This window comes from Gopherus evgoodei, unplaced genomic scaffold, assembly GCF_007399415.2.
Source record: "Gopherus evgoodei ecotype Sinaloan lineage unplaced genomic scaffold, rGopEvg1_v1.p scaffold_35_arrow_ctg1, whole genome shotgun sequence".
Taxonomy (NCBI): Eukaryota; Metazoa; Chordata; order Testudines; family Testudinidae; genus Gopherus; species Gopherus evgoodei.
In genome coordinates, this window is record NW_022060027.1 from 2,078,186 (window position 1) to 2,104,812 (window position 26,627).

General features: G+C 47.7%; 1 protein-coding gene across 1 annotated transcript in view; it reads left to right on the forward strand.

Moving 5' to 3' along the window:
* SLC27A5 (solute carrier family 27 member 5) overlaps nucleotides 1-26,391 on the forward strand; it is a 43,220-nt gene extending 16,829 nt beyond the window's left edge. Inside the window, exons 5-10 of the mRNA XM_030545123.1 lie at nucleotides 1,063-1,257; nucleotides 9,691-9,781; nucleotides 20,935-21,133; nucleotides 22,605-22,702; nucleotides 24,246-24,376; nucleotides 25,154-26,391. Of these exons, the coding sequence (XP_030400983.1) occupies nucleotides 1,063-1,257; nucleotides 9,691-9,781; nucleotides 20,935-21,133; nucleotides 22,605-22,702; nucleotides 24,246-24,376; nucleotides 25,154-25,330 (891 nt within the window). The 3' untranslated portion in view covers nucleotides 25,331-26,391. The remainder of the gene's footprint in view (nucleotides 1-1,062; nucleotides 1,258-9,690; nucleotides 9,782-20,934; nucleotides 21,134-22,604; nucleotides 22,703-24,245; nucleotides 24,377-25,153) is intronic.
* The last annotated feature ends 236 nt before the right edge of the window (nucleotides 26,392-26,627 follow it).

Below are 26,627 nucleotides of genomic sequence, written 5' to 3' on the forward strand. Positions count from 1 at the left end.
GAGCAAAAAGGGCCAGACCCTGGAGGCTGTAATAGGCCCGCTGTAGATCAGGCATAGATGGACATGTACCAGACACTGACCGATGAATGACCCATGTATGTCCCACCTGAATGATCGAAATAGTGGTTTAAGGGGTATCTATGCCTTAAGGTGGCAGTTCTCTATATCAGCCACTGGTGAGTGTATGTTACAAGTCCTGCTTCCCCATGCCAACCTACAATGGCTATGAGTCTGTTACAATCTTAAGCTGTAACAGCTCCTGGTTTCAGTGCCAAGGTTGCTGGTTTAGTCTCTGGTGTGTCAGCCAAGAGGGTAGCTGTCACATGTGCATGGGGAAATTTCACCCTCTATGTTCCTATCCAAGGTTCCTTGTCCTATGCAGCATCCTGGATCTCTGGCTTGTGTTGGCCTCAAAATAGAGTTTCTGTGGCACTGTTGCTTCTTTAGCCACAGCCTGGGGTCTTACAGGGGTGTTTCTGCGAGGATGATAAATCAATGAGGCAAGTCAAGGATATTTCCAGTGTGGTCTTGTTTATTCACCAACCCCCAGCCCCCAAACAAACATACCAAGTCTTGTTTCCCCAAGTGCTGTGGGAACAAACAGCAGCAGGCAGCTTCCTGGCTGCAAGATCCCCGTGTCTGCCCCTCCAGCGAACTCTGTGCCCAAGAAGCTCCATCCTTGCTTCATCCCAGAGTCACACTTGCTCTCTTCCTCCTGGCTTTTTGCTCTCACAGCCGAGCCCTCACGTTTACAACCAGGCAACCTCCCCCTCATGGCCCCACGTCCTAGCTCTGCCCCGCCATGTGGCCTGCTGCCTTGGGTGATTGCCCGACAGCTGTTATTATCACACAAAGGGGCTGGGTTGCTCCTTCTTTTGATCTTGAAAGCGAATGCTCAGTGCCCGCTCCCTGGATGGCTGCCACTGACCCCTTACAGCATAACATGGGGGCCTGTAGGGTGCATGGGCACCTTGGTAGATCCCTGAACTAGTGTGAGACCCAGGGTGAGACCTGGCCTCCTTTCTGTGCCGCTCCTGGAGCCCCGCCCTGTTTGCTTTGCAGAGGGAGAATGAACGAGAGCATCAAGTGCGGCTGGCTTTGGGTAACGGCTTGAGGGTGGAGGTCTGGAAGGAATTCCTCCAGCGCTTCGGGCCCATTCACATCTGCGAGTTCTATGGGGCCACAGAGGGGAACACTGGGTTCATTAACTACACGGGGAAGATTGGAGCCGTGGGAAGAGCCAGCTTCATCCAGAAGGTGAGGAATGCTACTCTGCCTCTCCCCTACCATGGTGGCCATTTCCCTAGTTCCCATTACTGATTTCTTCCCCAGCTGGGACAGGTGTGGAGGCTGAGCACAGTTGATGAGGGTCTTTCTAGCCATTTGGCCTCTCTTACTGTGGTTCATCAACAACACTGAGATGAAACAGATTCCTGCATCCATTTCCCCCGGGATGTGAGGTTATGTTGATATTTCCCCCCCACAGGCAGGGCCGCCGAGAGGATTCAGGAGGCCTGGGGTCCTCGGTGGTGGGGGTCCCCCGCTTCAGCGTTAATTTGGCCGCCGGGGGTTCCTTCCGCTCTGATACCCTCAGCCAAAGTGCCCCGAAGACCCTCAGTGGGGGGTCCCTGCCGCCGAATTACTGCTGAAGACTCAGCTCTTCGGCGGCGGGTCCTGGGGTGGAAGGACCCCCCGCCATGAGTCTTTGGGGTACTTTGGCGGCGGGTCCCGGAGCGGAAGGACCCCCCGCCGCTGAATTACCGACGACGACGAACCGGACCGAGTGAAGGACCCTGCTCCAGGGGCCCTGAAACACTCTCATGGGGGCCCCTGTGGGGTCCAGGGCCTGCAGCAAATTGCCCCACTTGCCCCCTCTCTGGGCGCCCTGCCCACAGGCTGTGAAAAGTGTTGGTGCATCAGAAAGAGTCCAGTTAGGTTAGGCCTGGGGATACTTGGGGATTGAAAGTGAAAGGCCTTAAGGACCCCAATCTATTTAGCTTATCAGAAAGAAGACTGAGCGATGACGAAGTATCTTCATGGATAGGAGACACCAGACTCTTTAACCTAGTGGAAAAAGGCAAGCCTGGCTGCCTGCTGGAAGAGCTGTTAGCCAAACACGAGTTGTATTGTTCAGGATAGGGACAATCAGGAGAAATTCTCTGGCCTTTGTTATACAGAAGGTCAGATTACAGGCTTGGCTACATTTGAAACACTGCTGCTGTGATGCTTCAGCGTGGACACTACTTGCACCAGCGGAGGGGTTCTTCTGCATGCGTAGTTAATCCACCTCTCTGCGAGAAGCGGGAGCTAGCTTGACGAATGTCTAGATGGGACTTCAGTTGGCTTAACTACATCACTCAGGGGCGTGGATTCTTCATACATAGCTGGGTTGACCACACTTGGACTGAGGTGGAGATGGACATAGGAGACGGAAGGGTGGAGAGTCTCTGGGTTAGGCTAAAAGGGGTAAAAAACACAGGTGATGTCGTGCTGGGAGTCTACTACAGGCCACCTAATCAGGCGGAAGAGGTGGATGAGGCTTTTTTCAAACAACTAACAAAATCATCCAAAGCCCAAGATTTGGTGGTGATGGGGGACTTCAACTATCCAGATATATGTTGGGAAAATAACACCGCGGGGCACAGACTATCCAATAAGTTCCTGGACTGTATTGCAGACAACTTTTTATTTCAGAAAATTGAAAAAGCTACTAGGGGGGAAGCTGTTCTAGACTTGATTTTAACCAACAGGGAGGAACTTGTTGAGAATTTAAAAGTAGAAGGAAGCCTGGGTGAAAGTGATCATGAAATCATAGAATTTGCGATTCTAAGGAAGGGTAGAAAGGAGTACAGCAGAATAGAGACAATGGATTTCAGGAAGGCGGATTTTGGTAAGCTCAGAGAGCTGATAGGCAAGGTCCCATGGGAATTAAGACTGAGGGGAAAAACAACTGAGGAAAGTTGGCAGTTTTTCAAAGGGACGCTATTAAGGGCCCAGAAGCAAGTTATTCCGATGGTTAGGAAAGATAGAAAATGTGGCAAAAGACCACCTTGGCTTACCCTTGAGATCTTGCGTGACCTACAAAATAAAAAGGCGGCATATAAAAAATGGAAACTAGGTCAGATCACAAAGGATGAATATAGGCAAATAACACAGGAATGCAGAGGCAAGATTAGAAAAGCAAAGGCACAAAATGAACTCAAACTAGCTATGGGAATAAAGGGAAACAAGAAGACTTTTTATCAATACATTAGAATCAAGAGGAAGACTAAGGACAGGGTAGGCCCACTGCTCAATGAGGAGGGGGTAACAGTAACGGGAGACTTGGAAATGGCAGAGATGCTTAATGACTTCTTTGTTTCGGTCTTCACTGAGAAGTCTGAAGGAATGTCTAGTATAGTGAATGCTTACAGGAAGAGGGTAGGTTTAGAAGAGAAAATAAGGAAAGAGCAAGTAAAAAATCACTTAGAAAAGTTAGATGCCTGCAAGTCACCAGGGCCTGATGAAATGCATCCTAGAATACTCAAGGAGTTAATAGAGGAGGTATCTGAGCCTCTAGCTATTATCTTTGGGAAATCATGGGAGACGGGGGAGATTCCAGAAGACTGGAAGGGGGCAAATCTAGTGCCCATCTATAAAAAGGGAAATAAAAACAACCCAGGAAACTACAGACCAGTTAGTTTAACTTCTGTGCCAGGGAAGATAATGGAGCAGGTAATCAAAGAAATCATCTGCAAACACTTGGAAGGTGGTAAGGTGATAGGGAATAGCCAGCATGGATTTGTAAAGAACAAATCGTGTCAAACTAATCTGATAACGTTCTTTGATAGGATAACGAGCCTTGTGGATAAGGGATAAGCGGTGGATGTGATATACCTAGACTTTAGTAAGGCATTTGATACAGTTTCGCATGATATTCTTATAGATAAACTAGGAAAGTACAATTTAGATGGGGCTACTATAAGGTGGGTGCATAACTGGCTGGATAACCGTACTCAGAGAGTAGTTGTTAATGGCTCCCAATCCTGCTGGAAAGGTATAACAAGTGGCGTTCCGCAGGGGTCTGTTTTGGGACCGGTTCTGTTCAATATCTTCATCAACGATTTAGATGTTGGCATAGAAAGTACGCTTATTAAGTTTGCGGACGATACCAAACTGGGAGGGATTGCAACTGCTCTGGAGGACAGGGTCAAAATTCAAAATGATCTGGACAAATTGGAGAAATGGTCTGAGGTAAACAGGATGAAGTTCAATAAAGATAAATGCAAAGTGCTCCACCTAGGAAGGAACAATCAGTTTCACACATACAGAATGGGAAGAGACTGTCTAGGAAGGAGTATGGCAGAAAGAGATCTAGGGGTCATAGTGGACCACAAGCTTAATATGAGTCAACAGTGTGATACTGTTGCAAAAAAAGCAAACGTGATTCTGGGATGCATTAACAGGTGTGTTGTAAACAAGACACGAGAAGTCATTCTTCCGCTTTACTCTGCGCTGGTTAGGCCTCAACTGGAGTATTGTGTCCAGTTCTGGGCACCGCATTTCAAGAAAGATGTGGAGAAATTGGAGAAGGTCCAGAGAAGAGCAACAAGAATGATTAAAGGTCTTGAGAACATGACCTATGAAGGAAGGCTGAAGGAATTGGGTTTATTTAGTTTGGAAAAGAGAAGACTGAGAGGGGACCTGATATCAGTTTTCAGGTATCTAAAAGGGTGTCATCAGGAGGAGGGAGAAAACTTGTTCACCTTAGCCTCCAATGATAGAACAAGAAGCAATGGGCTTAAACTGCAGCAAGGGAGATTTAGGTTGGACATTAGGAAAAAGTTCCTAACTGTCAGGGTAGTTAAACACTGGAATAGATTGCCTAGGGAAGTTGTGGAATCTCCATCTCTGGAGATATTTAAGAGTAGGTTAGATAAATGTCTATTAGGGATGGTCTAGACAGTATTTGGTCCTGCCATGAGGGCAGGGGACTGGACTCGATGACCTCTCGAGGTCCCTTCCAGTCCTAGAATCTATGAATCTATGAATCTATGAATTTTCTGGCATAGTCCAGCCCTAGATGATCGAGAGGCCCCTTGTGGGTATTCAAATCTGTGAAGCTATGAACTTGCAGAAAACTTTCCCAGGGAGACTCTGGCTTCAGGGCATCATGCAGAAAACACGCAATATGTATAAATCAACACGTCATACCAAAAATATTACACCAGAGAGATGCCCATCTCTGCCCCCCTGAGGAATAGGCACGAGCTCCTCCCAGCTCATCAGAAAAAGCCAGGAGAGAACGAATCAAGGGCACTGCAGTGTTAGTGTGCCCAGAAGTTCAGCAAATTCTGTGACTATTTCAGCCGAGGAGGGGAGCAGATTCCAAAGTGCAGGGCAGCCAGCCATGCCCCGGGCAGATACATCTGGGAAATGTCAGTGCAGGCTTTCCTTACCTTGCAGTAGGGTGACCAGATGTTTTTTAAAGGGACAGTCTCATTTTTTGGTACTTTTTCTTATATAGGTGCCAAATACCCCCCACCCGTTGTCCCATTTTTTCACAATTGCTAGCTGGTCACCCTACCTTAGAGGATCTCCAAGTACAGCAAGGAGAGAAATGGACTCTGACCTAGCGAGGCCCCACACCTTTTGCAGTGAATGATGCCAGCTCAGAAGCTGGAGCCAGGAGCACTGCCAGGGTTTTTGGCGCCCTAGGCGCAGGGCCAGCTAGCCGGTCCTGCGGCTCCGGTGGACCTCCCGCAGGCGTTCCTGCGGATGCTCCACCGGAGCCGCAGGACCAGCGAGGAGGTCCACCGGAGCAGACTGCCGGAGTCCACCGGAGCAGTCTGCCGCCCTCCAAATCCTGGTGCCCTAGGCGACCGCCGGCCCTGGCTGGAGCACTGATCAAATGAGCCTGTGTGTGAAACGTTGCTAAAGGCTCAGACAGCTGCATCTTGCCTTGGTAGACTGTCTGCTGTAAAGGGGGAAAAGGTTGATTTTGTGGCCAAGGCTACTGGACTCAGCAGATCTAAAGGCAGTTATAGGATCCCTGGCTGAGCTTGGCCATGTCACCGTATTATTTGTATTACGGCCGAGAAGCCCCCGAACTCCATTGCGCTGTTATAACGATGCTCCCTTTGGTGGGACACAACTGAGAGTACCAATTCAGCACCAGTGGCTGAGATCAGGGCAGTTACAGCTCAAGGATGGGGTTCCTTTGCACACCACGGCAAATCAAACCAGCCAAACAGAGAAGACTTCAGTTTTACCCCACTGGCTAACCAGAAGTCATATAAACAATTCCCTCAGACGCTCCAGTTTCCAGTATCACCACCAGTGCCACTCATTATGGGGATGAATGGTTATGAAAACCAACACCCTAGTAAAAGAAAAAGGTTCTCCCGATCCCAAAGGACCAAGCCCGAGACCCAGGTCAATATACAATTCAGATCTTACCCACAAATCACGCTGTTGCCAATCCTTTAGAATCTAAAATCTAAAGGTTTAGTCATAAAAGGAAAAAGATATATTTGAGAGCTAGAATTGGTTAAATTGGTTAAATTTACACCATGTAGAGACCAAGCATAGGAGTTTATTACACACAGCGCTAGTGGAGTGTCACCTTGCTTATTAGGCTCAGAGACACTGTCAATCAATTAATTACAATAGAATATATAGATTTTCCATGGGCGGGGGAATGTGACCGGGTAGGCAGTTCCACACCCTGGGATAGGTTTTGCAGCAAGACAAGATAGCATATTAGCCAATGGTTAAAAGGTTACATAATGTCTCCACCCATGGTCTCAAGTTAGCAAGTTAACATTTAATTAATACTTTGATAAAATGTTATTAGTATAAAATATATATGTTGAATTCTGATTTGGGGTCCATAGGAATGGAGCAACTCCTTGGATTGTCCACCAGGTACATTCCTAGGGGTTAAAGCAAAGAAACAACGAAAGTATATAGCAATAAAGATTGTCCTCTTTATGTTTTAAGGCAGGCATTGGTCCCTGGGAAGGGAAGTGGAAGGATGCCATATCTTATACTGACATGTGCCAACTTTTCATAAACTTAAGAATGGATCTGTGGGAACAACATTCCCTACAGAAGAGATTGACACAATAGGAACAGGGACCCTTTGTTTAATTTGCAACTCTGAATAAGACACAATTATTTTGTTCTTAGCGTTAACACCTGGCAATTTGCTGACCAGGCCTATTTTAGCAAAAACAAGATTATCTGTTTACCCCAGCTTTCTTTTAGCTAATTATTATTTGCTAGGCCTCTGGTCTCTTGACCAAACTTTGGACTTTGGGTCTGAGAATGAGCTGGCACAATCCATATACCAGGTTGTTATATAAAATGCACACGGATTTTAACCCTTCAGAATCAATCACATACAGTCACGGCAAAGTTTTTGGTTCAGGCTTGTAGCAGTGATGGAATAAACTGTAGGTTCAAATCAAGCCTCTGGAGCACATCCCCAGGTGGGATGGGTCATTCAGTCCTTTGTTCAGAGTTTCCGTTTGTTGTAGCAAAGTCCCTCCAGAGGCAAGAAACAGGATTGAAGACAAGATGGAGGAGATGCAGTTGCCTTTTATATTCTTTCTCTTGTGTGTGGAATCCCCTTGGCTCTCCTCTGCAAGATCACGGCAAGATGGAGTTTGGAGTCACATGGGCAAGTCACATGTCCATGCATGACTCAGTTCTTTACAGGCTGATGCCATTGTCCACATGTTAGTTTGAATGTTCCCAGAAAGGCTCAGATGTGGACTGGCATCTCCGAAGTCCATTGTCAGCTAAGTGTTTCTTGACTTGGCACTTACTGAGAATAGTCCCTTCTCAAGAAGCTGACCAAATGCTTCACTGAGGCTATTTAGACTCAGAACACGTTGAGATACAGGTACATAGCCAATATTCATAACTGCAATACAAAAATGACACACCCATACAGACAGCATGATTATAATCAGCAACTCATAACCTTTCCATAGACACCTCACACAACAACCTTTGTACAATATTTGCTACAAATATATAACAGTGGTTGCAACAATGATCTATACGGTCACAGGTTATGTCAGTAATGTCACACCCCCAACGCTGTACATTATTTATTAGGTATATTATGATAGCACTAGGACCCCCAGTAATGGACTAGGGCCTCCTTGTGCTAGACACTGTACTTTGTCTATTAGGTGTATTATGGTAGAACCTGAGAGCCCCAGTCATGGATCCTGGCCCTATTGTGCAAGGTGCTGTACAAATTTAGAACAAAAAGATGCCAAATTATCCTTATTTTCACCTCATCATTTGTTTGACTTGTCTGATTGGACAGTGAGCTCTTTGGGGCAGAGATTGTCTCTCACTAGGTGTCCAGCACAGCCTTAGTTGGTTCTTCTAACAACACTATGCAGCGCTGGCTGCATCTGTAGCCCGGCCTGATGGTGATTCAGCCTTGAAGCTTTGCAATCCGGCCCTAGAGAAGGAAGGGACCATTTTCTAGCTCAGCACTGGGGCATGAAAACGTCATTGCCAGGGCAATGAGCATTCAATAAGATCTCCTTGTGGCACTGAAGAATTGAGAAGGGTCATCTGCTTAGAGAGGGTTTCAAGCACCTCTTTATGCCGGTGATTTCTGCAAAGTGCCACCTCTGCCTCTTTCCTTCTCCCCAAGTGTCAAGGAGTTCAAGGATTTCGGCAAAGCTCCATGCTCCGGCATGAGGCACTGCATGATAGTGAACAGCGCTGCTCAATGCTGAGGTGCATAATTCCAGGAGTATCCTGGCTTCACACCAGCATTGGAACAGGGCAGGCAACATCCAGGCTTTGAGACCCCAGGGCAGGGGAAGGCAGATGGATAAGCAGGCAGGCCGATCCTGGAGAAACGGATAGCAGTGTGGGATAGCGGTGGGCGGACTATCTCAAACTCAAACTCATGCCAATGAGCCAGTGCCTTTGTCCATCCTAAATGCGCAATGATCTCAATCCACTTACCAAGCGGACTGTGTTTTTCCAACATGGTCCAACCGTTTTTCAACGCTGCAGGCCAGAGGTTAATTTTGGGGCTACCTCCGTGGCCCTCGTGCAGAAATATAATTCCAAATTCTAGGATCAGGTCAGTTTTGAAGGATTTAGCCACTAATAGGGTTCAGAAGTAATAAAATGAAATTAAATAAGAGAATAGCTCATTTCTTCATGGAAACCCTGGGGAAAAGGTTTTTCTCACACTAGAATCCCAAGGTCGACAGCAATAGTTGTATTGGTAAGTCGGAGACAGCAAGGCATTGTGATTGTCAATTACTTTCCACGACTCAAGCAGTCTTCCATGCTGTATTCCCCACATCAACTTTCCTGAATTGCAGCCATTGCAGTTACGTGCCCCCTTGTGCTTGGGTGACGGCTTGCCCTTATTTTAATGGACCATGCTCCAAATCCCCGGCGTGCACCTCACTGAAAACCACAACATGCCGATACACTGGCAAGAGAAGCTCAAAAGCAGCGATCCTCCTGCCTCACGGAGGAGTCCATAGCTGCAGCCACGCAGCTGCGGGGCTGCATGCAGGTGAAAATCACTCGAGGACTAGATGGAATCACTGGTGGGGGGGGAGAGGGAAGATGGCAGATCCTGATAATAGGCACACGAGGGACGCTGGCATCATTTTTACAGCTGATTTCCATCTTTGTCACCCCGCTGCTTTCCAGATGCTCATGCCCTTTGAGTTGATCCGGTACAACGTGGAGCGAGATGAACCCGTGCGAGATGAGAGAGGGTGCTGCATCCGAGTCCCCCCCGGTAAGAATAACAGGCTGGCCATGGGGCGGTGCTGATGGGGAGAGCGAGCCCCTTGTGGAGGAAGCATGATACAGCGATTGCAGTCTTAGCCTGGCATTTCCGAGACCTGAATTCAACTCCCAACCTTAGGTGAGTCACCTAGGCCCAGATCCACCGAGCATAAGAGAAGCTCGGTGCCTAAATACCATTGAGGATCTGTGCCTCGGTTACTCTTTTGTGAAATGCGGCTGATAGTCCAGCCCTACCTTTTTGGGGGGGGGGGGTTGTCAGAATCAGAGCATTAGAAGACTGTGAGACACTCCCATACTCACAGCAGCCATATAAGTCCCCTAACTAGACAGTGGAATAGTTGATAGCAGGGATGAATGAAAGCCACAGAGCTGGAGAATCTGCAAAACTCATGCTCCGTTGTTTTCAGAGAGTGGATGGCAAAATTAGTTCACCATCACCAACCATGTCCTCTGTTGTTTTAACCCGTTTCACGCACACATCAAACAGACAAAGTTTTCACAGATTTCCTGGCGCGTTCAGATTTAATACGACGTGACGTCAAATAGCTAATTCGGTTGAAGTGTCATTTAAGAGAGTAAAAGCAGCAAAGAATCCTGTGGCACCTTATAGACTAACAGACGTTTTGGAGCATGAGCTTTTGTGGGTGAATACCCACGTCCTCAGATGCATGTAATGCCATTACATGCATCTGACGAAGTGGGTATTCACCCACGAAAGCTCATGCTCCAAAACGTCTGTTAGTCTATAAGGTGCCACAGGATTCTTTGCTGCTTTTACAGATCCAGACTAACACGGCTACCCTCTGATATTTAAGAGAGTCAAACAAATACTTGATCCAGCACTATATAGAATACAGAAAGGAAACGTACATACCAATCTGAGACTGGAGAAATTAGACATCACATTTCACTTCACTTTGCTTCTAACTCCCCCAAGTCATTCCTTATATACTGGTTTTGGAGAAAGAAAATCCTTAAAAATCTTTCTTTCTCATGCTCTGAGCTGATTTTGAAAATGATCAATGTACTGAATCAATAAGCCGATGACGGAAGTAACTATTGTATCTGTACTGAGACCATCTGTAGCCATAATTAGCTCTTAATGACTCAGACATCAGTCAATAGGTTTCTCAATGCTGTGACATTGATTATAGCACATGGCCGCTTTAATGAATGGGCCCTGCGCGTTTTATCAGTTCCATGTTGTCATTTATAACCATCCTTCATCAATTACGCCATCTCGTCCACTACAACACATGTCGAAAGTAGCAGGCATGTGGACTAGGTCAGCAAGGTCAGGGGAAAAGCAGATGAGATGGTTAAATACACTCTTACTTTAAATTACAGACATCCATTATTTTAAGATAAAACAGTCTTTGGCATTAGAGTTAGTTATATTTAAAAACCGGACACTCCAGCAGGAGTGCTGGAACCTCCCCTGCCTCGCCTCTTCCCCCCCCAGGTCCCACCCCTGTCCTATCTATTCCCCCCCAAAGACCTGCCCCTGCCCCGCCTCTTCCCCTGAGGCCCCACCCCTGTCTACTCCTCTTCCTTCTTCCCCCCCATCACTCACTGCTTTTCCCTCCCACTTCCTACCCGCACCCGGGTCAGGAGGGATTTGCCTGTGAAGCCGAGGCTGGGAGCTGCAGCCATCTGATGAAGATAGGAGGCGGCCCTGGCTGAGTAGAGGCTGGCACGGATGATGACCCAGTGCCTCCCCGCCACCCTAACTTGCAGTAACCAGACTTTGGGTGTCTGGTCAGTAGATCTGACTGCACACTGTCAGGTCCCTTTTTTGACCAGACTTTCCCAACTGAAACTGGGCACCTGGCCACCCTAGAGTTTAGTCTAGTCTGACCTCATGCATATCAGAGGCCAGAGATCATTCATTAATGAAGTCGTTCCTTCATCAAGCCTAGAACTTCTGATTGAGTTATGGGGTGACATTATAGACAATCATCCAGGGTATGTCTGCACAGCAACTAGACACCTGCTGCTGGCCCATGGCAGCTGACTCTGGCTTGTGGGGCTCGGGCTGCGGGGAGGTTTCATTTCTGTGAGGAGGGAGGGTCCCAGAGCCCAGGCTCCAGGCCTAGTCCGGAAGTCTACAAAACAACGAAACAGCCTGCAGCCCGAGTCAGCTGTAACGGGCCGTCCGTGGGTGTCTAGTTGCCATGTAGATATACCCACAATCTTGATTAAGAGACTCCAATGGTAGAACGAGGCTGCAGGGGTATTTGCAGTACGTGTTAGACACACCCTGGCTAGCTTTGAACCAGTGATGCAGAATCCGCTTTACATCCCATGGCAAGTTGCTTCTCTTGCGTCTGATGTTCTTTACACAACAATGCAATAGGAAGACGGGATCTTGGCACTGTTGAGTTCCCACACTATGTTGTTGTCAAGCTGTACACAACCATGCTCGGCCTAGCTACTCCCACACTGCTACAGAACACAGCGAGTGCTGTCCTGGACCCACAGGACCAAGGCTACATCCCAACTTTTAAACAGTCCCTTGGCAGAACCCCTCAGTTCTCCAGGGTAACCCCTTCCATCAGGAGCGGGGAAGAGGGGAAAAGTCTCTCAGCTGGAGTCTACACATCTCAGCAAGTATTTGCAGTGACGCCAGGCAGCATTTCCAATACAGTTGGGTTTGCTGGGGAACAGGAACTCAGCCTCAGGTCAGCATAGGAAGATAACGGTTAAGACATTGTCCTTCTGGCCAAGCCAGTGCAAATCATCGGCCAAGCTTCTATGGGCTCCATTCCAGGCTCTGCACTCACCACTCAGCCTCTTCCAAAAGTCGACTCCTCCTCTCCGTCCTGCCACTGTTCCTTTGTTCTCGAGCTGGGGCTTCTGCTCAGCTTCCCTGCTGAGGTGTGCGGGGGTGGGAACCCACCTCCCTCTGAGCGATTGGTTTCCTTAATGGTCCAGTTCATTGCATCCCAGGCAGTGAGGGGGTCACACACACCTTACATCTCCTGCGTTGCCCCAAGAGCACCCTTTTGCCCCTCCAGAGAGCAGTGCAAAACAGAGGGGAAACTGAGGCACACATGGGCATCACAAAAACATGACTGAAAATTGCCACTTTCTCACGAGTGCCCCTAGAGAGGTCTGCCCTATATTCACTATGCTGGCAGTGGCTAATTACTCTTGCTTCAGACTTTATACCTGATTCTAGCCTGAATATGTCTGGGTTCAGTTTCCAGACATTGGATTTCATTCTACCTGTGTCCGCTCAGTCAAATTTCCCAGCTAATGGGCAGGATAGAAGATCTAGCAAAGGTCCTTTGGTCCCCACTACTTGTAGTATCTGACCACCTCTTGGGCTTTAATGAATTTATCCAAACGTACCCCTGTGAGGTAGGGAAGTCTTATTAGGGTGACCATATTTTCCCAAGGGAAAGTGGGACACTGTGTGGGGCTAGCCCGAGCCCTCCCATTTCCCACTGTGGGGCTGGTCCGAGCCGCTCGTCCAGGCTCTCCCCCACAGGGCTGACCCAAGCCCCTCTCCAAAGGCTGGAGAGAGTGGGGCTGGCTTAAGCCGCTCGCCCCCTCACGCGTTCCTCCACACTCCACTTTTGCCCAAAAAGTCAGGAAGGCAGGGATCAGGCTTAAAAAAGAGACCGTCCCGACCAAAATGGGACGTATGGTCACTCTAAGTATTATCCCCATTGCAGAGATGGGAAATTAAGATACAGAGAGCAAGTGTAACATTTAGGAGTCTAAATCCCATTCTCAATAGTGACCTAGGAACTTTGGAGCCTAATTCTCATTGAAATTCAGTGGGACCAATACAAGAGGGAGCTAGATAGAGTCATGGAGGACAGGTCCATCAGTGGCTATTAGCCATGATGGGCAGGGATGATGTCCCTAGCCTCTGTTTTCCAGAAGCTGGGATTGGGTGACAGGGCATGGATCACTTGATGATAACCTGTCCGTTCATTCCCTATGGGTCACCTGGCATTGGCCACTGTCAGAGGACAGGATACTGGGCTAGATAGACCTTTGGTCTGACCCAGTATGACCATTCTTATGTTCTTATGGGGGCCTGTTTACACATGGAAATTAATGTGGATTAAGATAGGGCGTGCATTTAAAGTGCAGTAGATATTCCTGAATAATGCCATGCAGGATTGTTCTGATTTCGGCATGAGAGTGGCATGTTCCTGTGGAGCTTAACCCCTTTTCAAACCCACCACTTGCAACCTTTCCGAGGTCACAGGCCACTTTTGGATAGCATCCACCTTGGCCTGTAGGGGGTTTATGGTTCCTCGACCCACCTGGTGCCCCAGGTAAGTCACTCTGTTTTGGCCTATTTGACACTTTTTGGCCTTAACAATTAGTCCTGCCTGCCTGATGCGCTCAAAGACCTTTTCCAGGTGGAGTAGGTGTTCGGGCCAGGAGTCTGAAAAAATGGCCACATCATCGAGGTAGGCAACTGCAAATTCTCCCAGTCCAGCTAATAGACCATCTACCAGCCTCTGGAAGGTGGCGGGTGCATTTCGAAGGCCGAAAGGAAGGACATTGAATTCATACACCCCCGCATGGGTGACGAATGCTGACCTCTCCTTGGCAGGTTCATCTAGTGGTACTTGCCAGTACCCCTTGGTTAAGTCTATTGTAGAGATGAACTGGGCACGTCCCAACTTCTCCAATAGCTCATCAGTGCGTGGCATTGGATAGTTGTCCGGACGAGTTACTGCATTTAGCTTACGGTAGTCCACGCAAAAGCGTATTTCCCCATCTGGTTTGGGTACCAGAACCACTGGAGATGCCCATGCACTGGTAGATGAGCGGATTATACCCATCTGTAGCATGTTCTGGATCTCCCGTTCTATAGCAGCTTGGGCATGAGGAGACACCCGGTAGGGTGGGGTTCTGATTGGGTGAGCATTACCTGTATCAATGGAGTGGTATGCCCGTTCAGTCCGTCCTGGGGTGGCTGAGAACAATGGGGCGAAGCTAGTGCACAGCTCCTTGATTTGTCGCCGCTGCAGACGTTCCAGGGTGGTTGAGAGGTTCACCTCTTCCACGCCCCCGTCTTTTTTCCCGTCGTAGTAGACACCGTCAGGCCACTCAGCATCATCTCCCTGGACTGTAAGCTGACAAACCTGTAAGTCTCTGGAATAGAAAGGCTTGAGAGAATTAACATGGTACACTTTAGGCTTTAGTGGGGAATTGGGAAATGCTATGAGGTAGTTTACATTTCCCAGGCGCTCTTGGACCGTGAATGGCCCTTCCCATGATGCTTCCATCTTATGGGCCTGTTGCGCCTTCTAGACCATAACCTGGTCTCCTACCTTGAAGGAACGTTCTCTGGCATGTCTGTCATACCAGGCCTTTTGCTCTTCCTGAGCATCCTTTAGGTTCTCTCTAGCAAGGGCTAAAGAGTGTTGGAGGGTGCTTTGTAGATTGCTTACAAAGTCCAGAATGTTAGTTCCCGGAGAAGGCGTAAACCCCTCCCATTGCTGCTTCACCAACTGTAATGGCCCCTTAACCTCGTGACCATACACAAGTTCAAATGGTGAAAACCCTAAACTGGGATGTGGTACAGCCCTGTAGGCAAACAGCAACTGCTGCAACACTAGGTCCCAATTATTGGAGAATTCGTTGATGAATTTTCGTATCATGGCCCCCAAAGTTCCATTGAACCTTTCCACCAGGCCATTGGTTTGATGGTGGTACGGGGTGGCAACCAAGTGATTCACCCCATGAGTTTCCCACAAGTTTTCCATGGTCCCTGCCAGGAAATTAGACCCTGAATCTGTAAGGATGTCAGAGGGCCAACCTACCCTGGCAAAGATGTCTGTTAGGGCCAGGCACACAGTGTTAGCCCTGGTGTTGCCTAGAGCTACTGCTTCTGGCCATCGGGTAGCAAAGTCCACTAAAGTCAGTACGTACTGCTTTCCTCTGGGCGTCTTTTTTGGGAAAGGGCCCAGAATATCCACAGCTACTCGCTGAAATGGGACCTCAATTATGGGGAGTGGCTGGAGAGGGGCCTTGACCTGGTCTTGAGGCTTACCCACTCTTTGGCATACCTCACAAGACCGGACATACTTGGCAACATCCTTGCCCATCCCCTCCCAGTGGAAGGACTTCCCCAACCGGTCCTTGGTTCTGTTCACCCCAGCATGGCCACTGGGATGATCATGGGCTAAGCTTAAGAGCTTCCCCCGGTACTTAGTTGGAACCACCAACTGTTTTTGTGGCTGCCATTCTTCCCGGTGTCCACCAGAAAGAATTTCCTTGTATAAAAGTCCTTGGTCTATAACAAACCGGGATCGATTAGAAGAGCTGAGAGGCAGTGGGGTGCTCCGTGCCGCCGCCCACGCTTTCTGAAGGCTGTCATCTGCTTCCTGCTCAGTCTGGAACTGTTCCCTTGAGGCTGGGGTCACCAGTTCTTCCTCAGACTGTGGACTTGGGCTTGGTCCCTCTGGAAGCGATGTAGGTGATGGGGTTGATTCCGTTGCTGGTGAACCGCTCTCCGCTGGTGCACCTGAGGGTATTTCAGGCTCTGGCTGAGCCTTTTGGGTATGGCTGTCTTTTGCTTCGGCCAGTTCTGGCTCGCTGGCGCCCTCTGGCGTTGTGGTTGAAGATGTGGTTGCACTTGCTGGTGCTGGTTGCTGTTCCAGTTCCGGGCCTGGGACTGGAGATGCGGTGGCTGTTTCAGTGGTAGGCATGGAATCCGGGTCCACTACCTCTGTCTGGGTCTCTGGTAACACAGACGGGGCCTCTGTGGACGGCTCAGGAACAGGAATGGGTCTGGAAGCTTGCCTGGTTTGGCTACGTGTAACCATTCCCACTCTCTTGGCCCGCCTCACCTGGTTGGCCAAGTCTTCCCCCAGTAGCATGGGGATAGGATAATTGTCATAGACTGCAAAAGTCCACATTCCTGACCAGCCTTTGTACTGGACAGGCAGTTGAGCTGTAGGCAAGTCTACAGCTTGTGACATGAAGGGGTAAATTGTAACTTTGGCCTTTGGGTTGATGAATTTGGGGTCAACGAAGGATTGGTGGATAGCTGACACTTGTGCCCCCGTGTCTCTCCACGCAGTAACCTTCTTTCCGCCCACTCTCAAATTTTCCCTTCGCTCCAAGGGTATTTGAGAGGCATCCGGGCCTGGGGATCTTTGGGGTGATGGTGGTGTAATGAATTGCACTCGCATGGTGTTCTTTGGACAGTTGGCCTTGATATGTCCCAGTTCATTACACTTAAAGCATCTTCCATCTGATGGGTCACTGGGCCGAGGTGAGTTACTGGAGACTGGTGAGGTGTAAGGGTAGGGTGTCTGTGGCTTTACTTGGGTGGTATGTGGGGTCTTTGGCTGTCCTCGGTTGTAGGGTTTATGGTCTGTGTGCCCCCTGGGGTAATTGTTTCCTTTGACAGTAGCTTTTTTGCTTTCTGCCAGTTCCATCCATTTGGCTCCAATCTCCCCCGCCTCAGCGATATCTTTGGGTTTTCGATCTTGTATGTACCGTGTGATGTCTTCAGGAACACCATCCAAGAACTGCTCCATTTGTATGAGGAGGTTCAGTTCTTCCAAGGTTTGAATGTTGTTTCCTGTTATCCAGGCCTCATAGTTTTTTGCAATGTAGTAGGCGTGTTTGGGAAATGACACCTCTGGTTTCCACTTTTGGGTTCTGAAACGCCGACGGGCATGATCTGGGGTTATCCCCATTCTGTATCTGGCCTTGGTTTGAAAAAGTTTATAGTCATTCATTTGCTGCTTAGGCATTTCAGCTGCCACCTCTGCTAAAGGTCCACTGAGTTGTGGCCTTAATTCTACCATGTACTGGTCTTCGGGGATGCTGTACCCAAGACAGGCTCTTTCAAAATTTTCCAAGAAGGCCTCGGTGTCATCACCTGCCTTGTAGGTGGGAAATTTCCTGTGCTGTGGAGCAATAATTGGCGCCGGGTTGTTAGGGTTGGCTGGCACATGCAGCCCAGCTTTTGCCAACTCCAGTTCATGTTTTCTCTGTTTTTCCTTCTCTTCATACTCTTTTTGTTGTTTTTCCATTTCTTTTTGTTGTTTTTCCATTTCTTTTTGGTGTTTTTCCATGTCTCGGCGGTGGGCCACCTCTTCTTCTTCTAGTTTTCTTTTGTGTGCTGCCTCTCTTTCTCTCTCTCTTATTTCCATCTCTGCTTGTTTTATTTCCAGTTGTCGCCTGTGTTCAGCTTCTCTGACTTGTGCTTCGGCCTCCATTTTTGCCTTAGAAGTCATGATTCCTGTTTTCTTGTGTTGGGGTGCCCTCCGGTGTTTATCCTCTGAACTGCAGGTTCTCTGTTGCCTCCTGAAGTCTGCCTAGCAACAGTGCCTTTAGCTAATCTTCAATGTTAAGTAAACCTGAAAAACCACTTTATTTGCATTTATATAGTGCTGGTATGACTCTCAATGGGAGTGCTATTGTGTGACAAAAGACTGTTAATAGTCTGGTAATGGTTTCTTGCTTAACATGCAAGCCACAAACTGCCAGAGAGAGCAGAAAAAAAATTTCTCTCTGGTTCCCTTTTAAAACCAAACTGTTTCTCTCTGCTAAAAAGCCCTTAGCAGAGAAAAGAAAAATATAATATTCTTACTGGCTTCTGGATTCTGTCTATCTCCCACCGGCTGCCACTCATGTTATAACCTTATTCCCAGATCTGGACCTTAGCGTCCAAAATATGGGGGTTAGCATGAAAACCTCCAAGCTTAGCTACCAGCTTGGACCTGGTACTTGCTGCCACCACCCAAAAAATTAGAGTGTTTTGGGGCACTCTGGTCCCCCTGAAAAACCTTCCCTGGGGACCCCAAGACCCAAATCCCTTGAGTCTCACAACAAAGGGAAATAATCCTTTTTCCCTTCCCCCCTCCACGTGCTCCTGGAGAGATACACAGACACAAGCTCTGTGAATCCAAACAGAGTGACTCCCCCTCTCTGTTCCCAGTCCTGGAACAAAAAGTACTTTCCTCTTCACCCAGAGGGAATGCAAAATCAGGCTAGCCACTTCAACACACACAGATCTCCCCTGATTTCTTCCTCCCACCAATTCCCTGGTGAGTACAGACTCAATTTCCCTGAAGTAAAGAAAAACTCCAACAGGTCTTAAAAGAAAGCTTTATATAAAAAAGAAAGAAAAAATACAAATGGTCTCTCTGTATTAAGGTGATACAATACAGGGCTAATTGCTTTAAAGAATATTGAATAAACAGCCTTATTCAAAAAGAATACAAATCAAAGCACTCCAGCACTTATATTCATGCAAATACCAAAGAAAAGAAACCATATAACTTACTATCTGATCTCTTTGTCCTTACACTTAGAAACAGAAGATTAGAAAACAGAACTACTTCTCCAAAGCTCAGAGGAAGCAGGCAGCCAGAAAACAAAGACCTCAGACACACAATTCCCTCCACCCAAAGTTGAAAACATCCGGTTTCCTGATTGGTTCTCTGGTCAGGTGTTTCAGGTGAAAGAGACATTAACCCTTAGCTATCTGTTTATGACACCCAGACCGGTGAGGGGTTCTGTCTCCACCTGCTATGTAACTTTGGGAGTCTTAGTGCCATGCTGCTATGATTCCAAGCCCTGACACCAGTTGCCGGCCTATAAGCCAAAGGTCTCACCCTGGCTTCCATCAGCCAAATTAGTCCTTTCAAGGTGACAGCAACAGCCCTTCTCAGCCTGCATCTCCCCAAATCCTTCTGGCCCAAGTCCTTAACTTCCAGCTGCTCCATGCGCCGCCCCAGAGGAGTGAAACCAGCCCCCAGCTACCAGTTCCCTTTGGCACACATACCATGGTGCACACCAGAGCCATGCTCAGGGTGGAAATAAACAAAAGGTTTATTTGATAGAAAAAATCCCAGACTCCGAGAAGAAACAGCAAAGGGGACACCAACACACACACACTATGTTACCCCGGAATTTGACCTTCCTGCATGTACCCCAGAACTTGGCTGTGCTGCAGTCGTCCATTCTGTATGTGCAACCACTGCCGGCTGAAAACCAAACCAATAGCTAGGAAAAATCTTGGACCTTTGTGAGACAAGGTCGGACAGCTGCAGACTTGCAGTTTGCTAAGCAGAATGGGAGGATGGGAGGGAAAGTTCTGGAAGAGAGTGAGTGGTTTTAGGTCCCTCTGACATCTTGTTGTTATGGCTAGAAATGCTAGAACTGTTTGGAGATGAGGAGGAGAAATTAGGAGAATTGCTGACTCAGTGGAGGTTAGTCTGCTGACCCACTAGGCGTCACTTTAGGTTACGTGCTTTGTTAGAGTTAGCTATAAAAGATTTGGTAAAAATAAATACCTCAGATCAGTCTGAGGGAGCTTTTCTCCAGGCAAGGAACTGACATTTAAACTCCCCATCAGCTGGAGGGAAAGAGGGCCCCTTGGAAGCCCGGATGGTGGTTACTCAAAAGCATCTCAGACTGTGGGTAACTATATCTGAGATGTCCTAAACCTATTACATATGTGTGTGTGTGCTTAATAGCTAATAACAGTAGTTTTAGATAAGAGCACGCTTCCTTATATCAATCATTTATCAGACAGAAGTTGCTGTGTCCCCACTGATTTGTTCCTGACACCTCTTTAAGAGAGACCGTTAAGTGACTCCTGGGAGACTCTGGGTAACAGTTACATAAAAAGTAAACATCAGGATGCACCTTCAGGCTTTATGCCTCTAAATTAGCTAACTTCTCTTTTCTAGCAGACGTTACCTATTGCCTCTGAACGGGTTCCCAGCGTACCCCTGTCATCACTGAGGGGACCCAGTGTTTCACGTACAGTTTCCCACTTAGGCTGCTTCCCAGTTTCTGGATAAAAAAACCTCAGGCACAAGCTTTTCCCCCCTTTTGTTTCCTTTTCCTGGCATGATGACTCATGTTTATTCAGAGTCGGTGAAACTCCCTCCTTTCTTAGGCCAGGCCTACACTAAAAAGTTAGGTTGACCCAGCTACATTGGTCAGGGGTATGAAAAAGCCATTCCCCCTGAGCGACATGGCCAAGCCGGTGTAGACAGCTGCAGAGACCCTTCCATCAAGCTAGATACCTCCTCTCGTGGAGGTGGATTACCTACACCAATTGGAGGACCCTGAAAACTGGCCGGGATGGGCTGGGTTACGTAGGGGGATATCCATCGGGATTCTCATGCTCCCTTCCAGGCGAGTCGGGGCTGCTGGTGGCGAAGATCACAAAAAACTCCCCATTCAACGGCTATGCGGGTGACCGCCAGAAGTCAGAGAAGAAGATCCTGAGGGACGTGTTGAAGAAGGGAGACCTCTATTTCAACAGCGGAGATCTCCTCATGGTAGACCACGAGGGCTTCATATATTTCCAGGACCGGGTGGGAGACACGTTCCGGTAGGTTCCATGGCAAGCCATTCCCCTCATTTGACCCAGCTGCTGTCCCCTCCCAGGTGGGATGAACTGGAGAGCCTGATTCTGGTAACACCTATAAAACCTATAAAACCCTACGTGAGCCTGGGACTTTATTGTGTGATGTGCTGTACACACAGTTATAACAGTAATTAGTTCTCACAGAGCAATTTACAATGGCAATAAAACTTGTTGCCTCCATTTTATAAATGGGGAAACTGAGGCACAGAGAGTGGCTGTGACAGGCCCAAGGTCACCCAGCAAGAGACCTGGGAACAAAACCCAGGTCTTCTCAGTCCCAGTCGGGTGCTACATCTGCTAGGCCACACTGCCTCCCCTCTGCTACAAAAAGATGGTCCAGGAGCCAAAGAATTTACTGTCTGGGTCTGTCTGGGTTTTCCAAGGAGCCTAACTAAGATTGCTCTTGTGTGCCTAACCCCCACATGCAAGTGCAAGCAGGGGGTGGTTGCATCAGCCATAGAAGATAAAATGAAGCACACAGGGAAAACTGTCAAAAGCACTAAAGTAACTTAGGAGGGACTTATGTCTGCACCCCTGACATAAGAGCAACTGGTTGGGGCTTGCAGGGCTAATGCTGCCAAGTAGTAGTGTAGACATTTGGGCTCAGGCTGGATCCCAGGCTCTGAGACCCTTGCCTCTCACCCCATTCCAGCTGAGCACAAATATCTACATGCTAAGTTTAGCCCCATGAAACTGAATCAGTTGACCTGGTCTTTGAAACTTGCTGCTGAGGGTCTCTTTGTGCTTGTGTAGACATACCCTAAGTTTTGTTTGGAAAAGCAACCTAGGGCTTGTCTACACTACACATGCTGTACTGGTGTAGCTAGGACAGCAGAGCCCCCTGGTGGAGACACAGTGTATGATGACAGATAGCATTAAGCCATAGAATTGGAAGGGACCTCAGGAGGTCATCTAGTCCAACCCCCTGCTCAAAGCAGGGCTAATCCTCAGATTTTTACCCAAGTTCCCCAAATGGCCCCCTCAAGGATTGAATTTACAACTGTGGGATTAGTAGGCCAGTTCCCCAACCACTGAGCTATCCCTCCGCCCCCAAACCATAGTGAGATCTGGCAGAATTTGATTATTAATTTTTTTATTATTTCAACAGGTGATAGCGATGTTTCTTTTAAAGCCTTTTTTTTAGATGTTTATCCATTTAAATTTTCACAGCTGCACAAAATCCCGCAAGCGGGAGGGTCGGACAAATATTTAGCATCCGTAGATATTGAGGTTCTAGAAGTTCAAAGCTTTATAAACCACTGAAATACAAATGATCAACATCGCATGTGAAAATCTACAAAGTAAATATCCTTAAATCAACAAGCCTAGAGGAAGCTAGTCTAGATGATCACAAAGGCCCCTTCTGGCCTTGAAATCTAGTAATCAATGTGGGTGGATGGATGGAAAAATAGATTCCTCTGTTCTCTCTGCTCAGCTGGAAAGGAGAGAACGTTGCCACGACAGAGGTAGAGACGACGCTGGTGGCAGTGCAGTTCATTCAGGAAGTCAACGTCTACGGGGTGCCGGTCCCAGGTGCGTACCCAGCAGCAGGACATCTCATGTCACCTTGACACTGTGGCTCACCCCAGGAGCATCCTTCCTGAGGCAGCTTTTAAAAGCCATTGCGTAGCATGTCTGTATTGGGGTCTGAGTCTTCCTTTGCGTGGGGAGGGATCCTGGGATTGAAGAAAGCCATGCAAAGCATGGAGGAATAGTTCTCTCCACTGCAGAAATCACTGTGTTATTCAGGAAATGAGGCTTGATGCTCAGAGTGGCCTGAAAAATCTACAGATCCTTCCATGAACAGTCTATGCCCAGGCCTCAGCATATGGTCATTAGAGCTGTGCAAATAGTGGAGATCTTAGTTTACTGGCAGTTCTGAAAAATATAATAAAAGATTGTTTCTGGTCGAACCCAATGATCTGAGGTCTGGAAAACAGCCTTATAGTGAGAGACTAAAACAACTCCGTCTGCTGAGTTTATCCAAGAGATGAGGTACCATGAGCACAGCCTATGACTTCCTACCTGATATGGCTCTTTCACCTAGTACCAAAAGGCTCCTCTGATGGCTGGACGCTAGACAAACACAGGCTAGCAATAAGATGCAAGTGTTTAAGAGTGAAGGGAATTTGCCAGTAGAGCAACTGGTCTAGGGGCATGGTCGATTTACCATCACTTGAAGTCTAAGTGTCTCTTTCTAAAGGAGCAGCTGTAGCTTAAGCAGAAGTTGTGATTTAGTGGCTAGGGTTTGCTGCTTTCACTGCTGTGACATGGGGTTTGATGCTGAGCCAGGGAAACAAGCTTTTTTGGAGGGGAGGTGTGGTTGAGGGCACTGGGGTAAAAATCTGTCTGGGGTGTGGTCCTGCTTTGAGCAGGGGGTTGGACTAGATACCTCCTGAGGTCCCTTCCAACCCTGATATTCTATGATTCTATGGTGGGTAAAATTATCTGGCCCATGTTTCTCAGGAGATCAGACTAGATAATTATAATGTTCATTTTGAGCTTAAAATCTATCACCTAGGCGTTATGTTAGCACCTCATAGGGTATGTCTACACTGCCCAACTAACCTGGTTTTAGCTCAAAAGTCTCTCCAGTTCAGACAGAAAAAAAATCTCTGGCCTGGGTCTGGAAGTGCTTTTAGTCTGGGCTCACTGACCCAGCTGCAGGGTTGGTTTAGAACCCAGGCTCTGCTTTAACTCAGGCTGGAACCTGCATGCTTTCAAGTGAGGCTAATAGTCCTCCAATGCCCTTCCCACAATTCCCCCCGAAGGACAGATGAGCTTTCCTGCCACTGATGCAATCGACTGGGAAAGAAGCGTGGTGCATCTGAGCGCAAAGAACCATGGGCTGTGCCCCCAGACACAGACACGAGTAAGTGCAGAGACAGTAACTCAGGTAGGGCTTTGCAGTGGAGAGGCTCTCACCCAGGCTAGGCTAACCCAGGTGCTCAGACCCAGGATAACTGGGAAGTGTAGACAGAGCCAAAGTTAACCTGTGCCAGCTAATGCCTGCTTCACCTAACACCTTAAAACACCTGATTTAGACAAAGCCTGACGCTTTGTGTGTGTGTTTCAGGACATGAAGGCAAGATTGGAATGGCAGCAATACGACTGAAGGAAGGGATGGTTTTTGATGGTGAAAAACTCTACACACATGCCAAGGATTTCTTGCCAAACTACGCCATTCCTCACTTTGTCCGCCTGCAGGTAAGAGATCCTTTTGGCTGGCCCTTTAAGCCCGGGTGGCTTGGGGGGAGTGGAGGACCCTGACTTGGTTGGTAAATTGTAGGGCCAAAGGCTTGATCACACTGTAGTTCGTTATGGAATATACTCAAGAGGCCAAATAACCAATGTCAGTCAGGTTTACAGTACAAGGAAAAGGTTCGGTGTGATATCAGTCTCCGGAAAACCATCTCATGCAGCATTGTTAGAACCTGAATATAAGAGCGGCCACACTGGGTCAGACCAATGGTGCATCAAGCCCAGTATCCTGTCTTCTGACAGTGGCCAATGCCAAGTGCTTCAGAGGGAATGAACGGAACAGGGCAATTTATTGAGTGATCCATCCCCTCTTACATTTACCTTACACAGAAATTGTGTTCCCGAGTTACCCCGTAAAGCAGTTTTTGTATACCCTGCCTGTTTATAAGTAAAAGGTACTAGTGTGTACATCATCTGAGACTAGATTTAACCAATCAGCTCTCTGTCTAGGTAACCTGGTCCAGTACTGGCAGAACTTCTTCTGTTGCATCTCCACTCAAGAACTCTGCTGGCATAGCTATACCAGCCCGTGCTCTGAGTAATGCTGTTCCCCTCCTCCAATGGGAGATGACCAGGGACAAAGCTAAAATTCTAGAGCTAAAAGCATCAGCCTCTTTGAGCTAAAGGAGCAACTACACTAGCAGGCAGCTGCAGTAGACTCTTATCCTCTTATGTACCATAGAGTGAGTCAGCTCCTACAGCACTTTGTGTTTTGTTACACAGGATGCTCTGGAGGTCACGGGGACGTTCAAGCAGTGCAAAGGGCAGCTGGTGAAGGAGGGGTTCAATCCAGCTCTAATCAAGGACCCCCTGTTCTTCCTGGATGAATCGGAGAAGCGTTTTGTGTCCATGAGCCCTCAGATATACAGCTCCATCCTGGACATGAAACTGAAACTCTAAAGGTCTCGCTGCTGCCTTGTGTAACTAATGTGTTAACATCCCTAGCAATGAAGCCAGGATGCCCCAAATTTGGGTTTCTCAGGATCCATCCAAGGAGGGGTAATTGCCTCCAGTTCTGTTCTGATCTGGTGATTATCTTGTGATTTTGTAATGATGGCTTTGTGCATATTCTGCTCTCTGAGAATCTTGCAGAAAATATTGGGTATTTTTTTCACGGGGGGAAAGGGAGGTTCTTTAATGTGAATTTCACCCTTGAAACTTCTCACCTTCTGTTGTAGCTCATATTGAACTCTGTGATGTGGAAAAGATTTGTGATTATAGACATGAGATGATTTTTTTTTTGGTGGATAGTAAATTCCCCCTGCCCCCTCAAAATGCATTTTTCGGGGCATTGAAACTGTTTGCAAATTCTGGTCAAGCTCATAGAAAGATAGGGCAGGAAGGAACCTCAAGAGGTCATCAAATCCAGCCCTCCACGCTGAGGTAGGACCAAGTAACCCTAGATCATCCCTGACAGTTGTTTGTCCAACCTGTTCTGAAAAACCTCCAGTGACAGGAATTCTACAACCTGTTCCACATCTTAACTACCCTCACAGTTAGAAAGTTTTTCCTAATAACTAACCTAAACCTCCCTTGCTGCAGATTAAGACCATTAGTTCTTGTCCGACCTTCAGTGGACAGGCAGAACAATTGATCACCATCCTCTTTATAACAGTCCTTAGCATATTTGGAGACTGTTATCAGATTCCCCCCTTCAGGCTTCTTTTCTCAAGACTAAACATGCCCAGTTTTTTCAGACTTTCCTCCTAGGTCAGGTGTTCTAAACCTTTAATCATTTTTGTTCTTCTCCTCGGGACTCTCTCCGATCTGTCCACCAATTCAGTGAATAGTTTTGGCCAAAAAAATTCCCCGAAAACCAAAATTTCTGAATGGTCAAAACGGTTCATTTTGAGCTGTGCCGCTTGGAGGACCTTTCCCAGATGTGAAGAAGTGCTCCGTGTGGCTCGAAAGCGCGTATCTCTCACCAGCAGGAGTTGGTCCAATAAAAGATATTACCTCACTCATCTGGTCTCTTCATTTGGAATCGATAGTTAATGTCATTTTGAATTCATTGAAAATGTTCCTTTTGACTTGAATGGAGTTTTTGGAGGTTCGTTTCTATGAGCCAAAAAATATCAGTTTAGGTTTGAACCAAACCCAGTTTTGTTTTGTTTATTTTTAATTTTCCGGGTTGGGCACATCAGGAGTAAGAGCCCACAGCTAGTCTGATTACCTGCTAGCTTAACCACCTCACAGT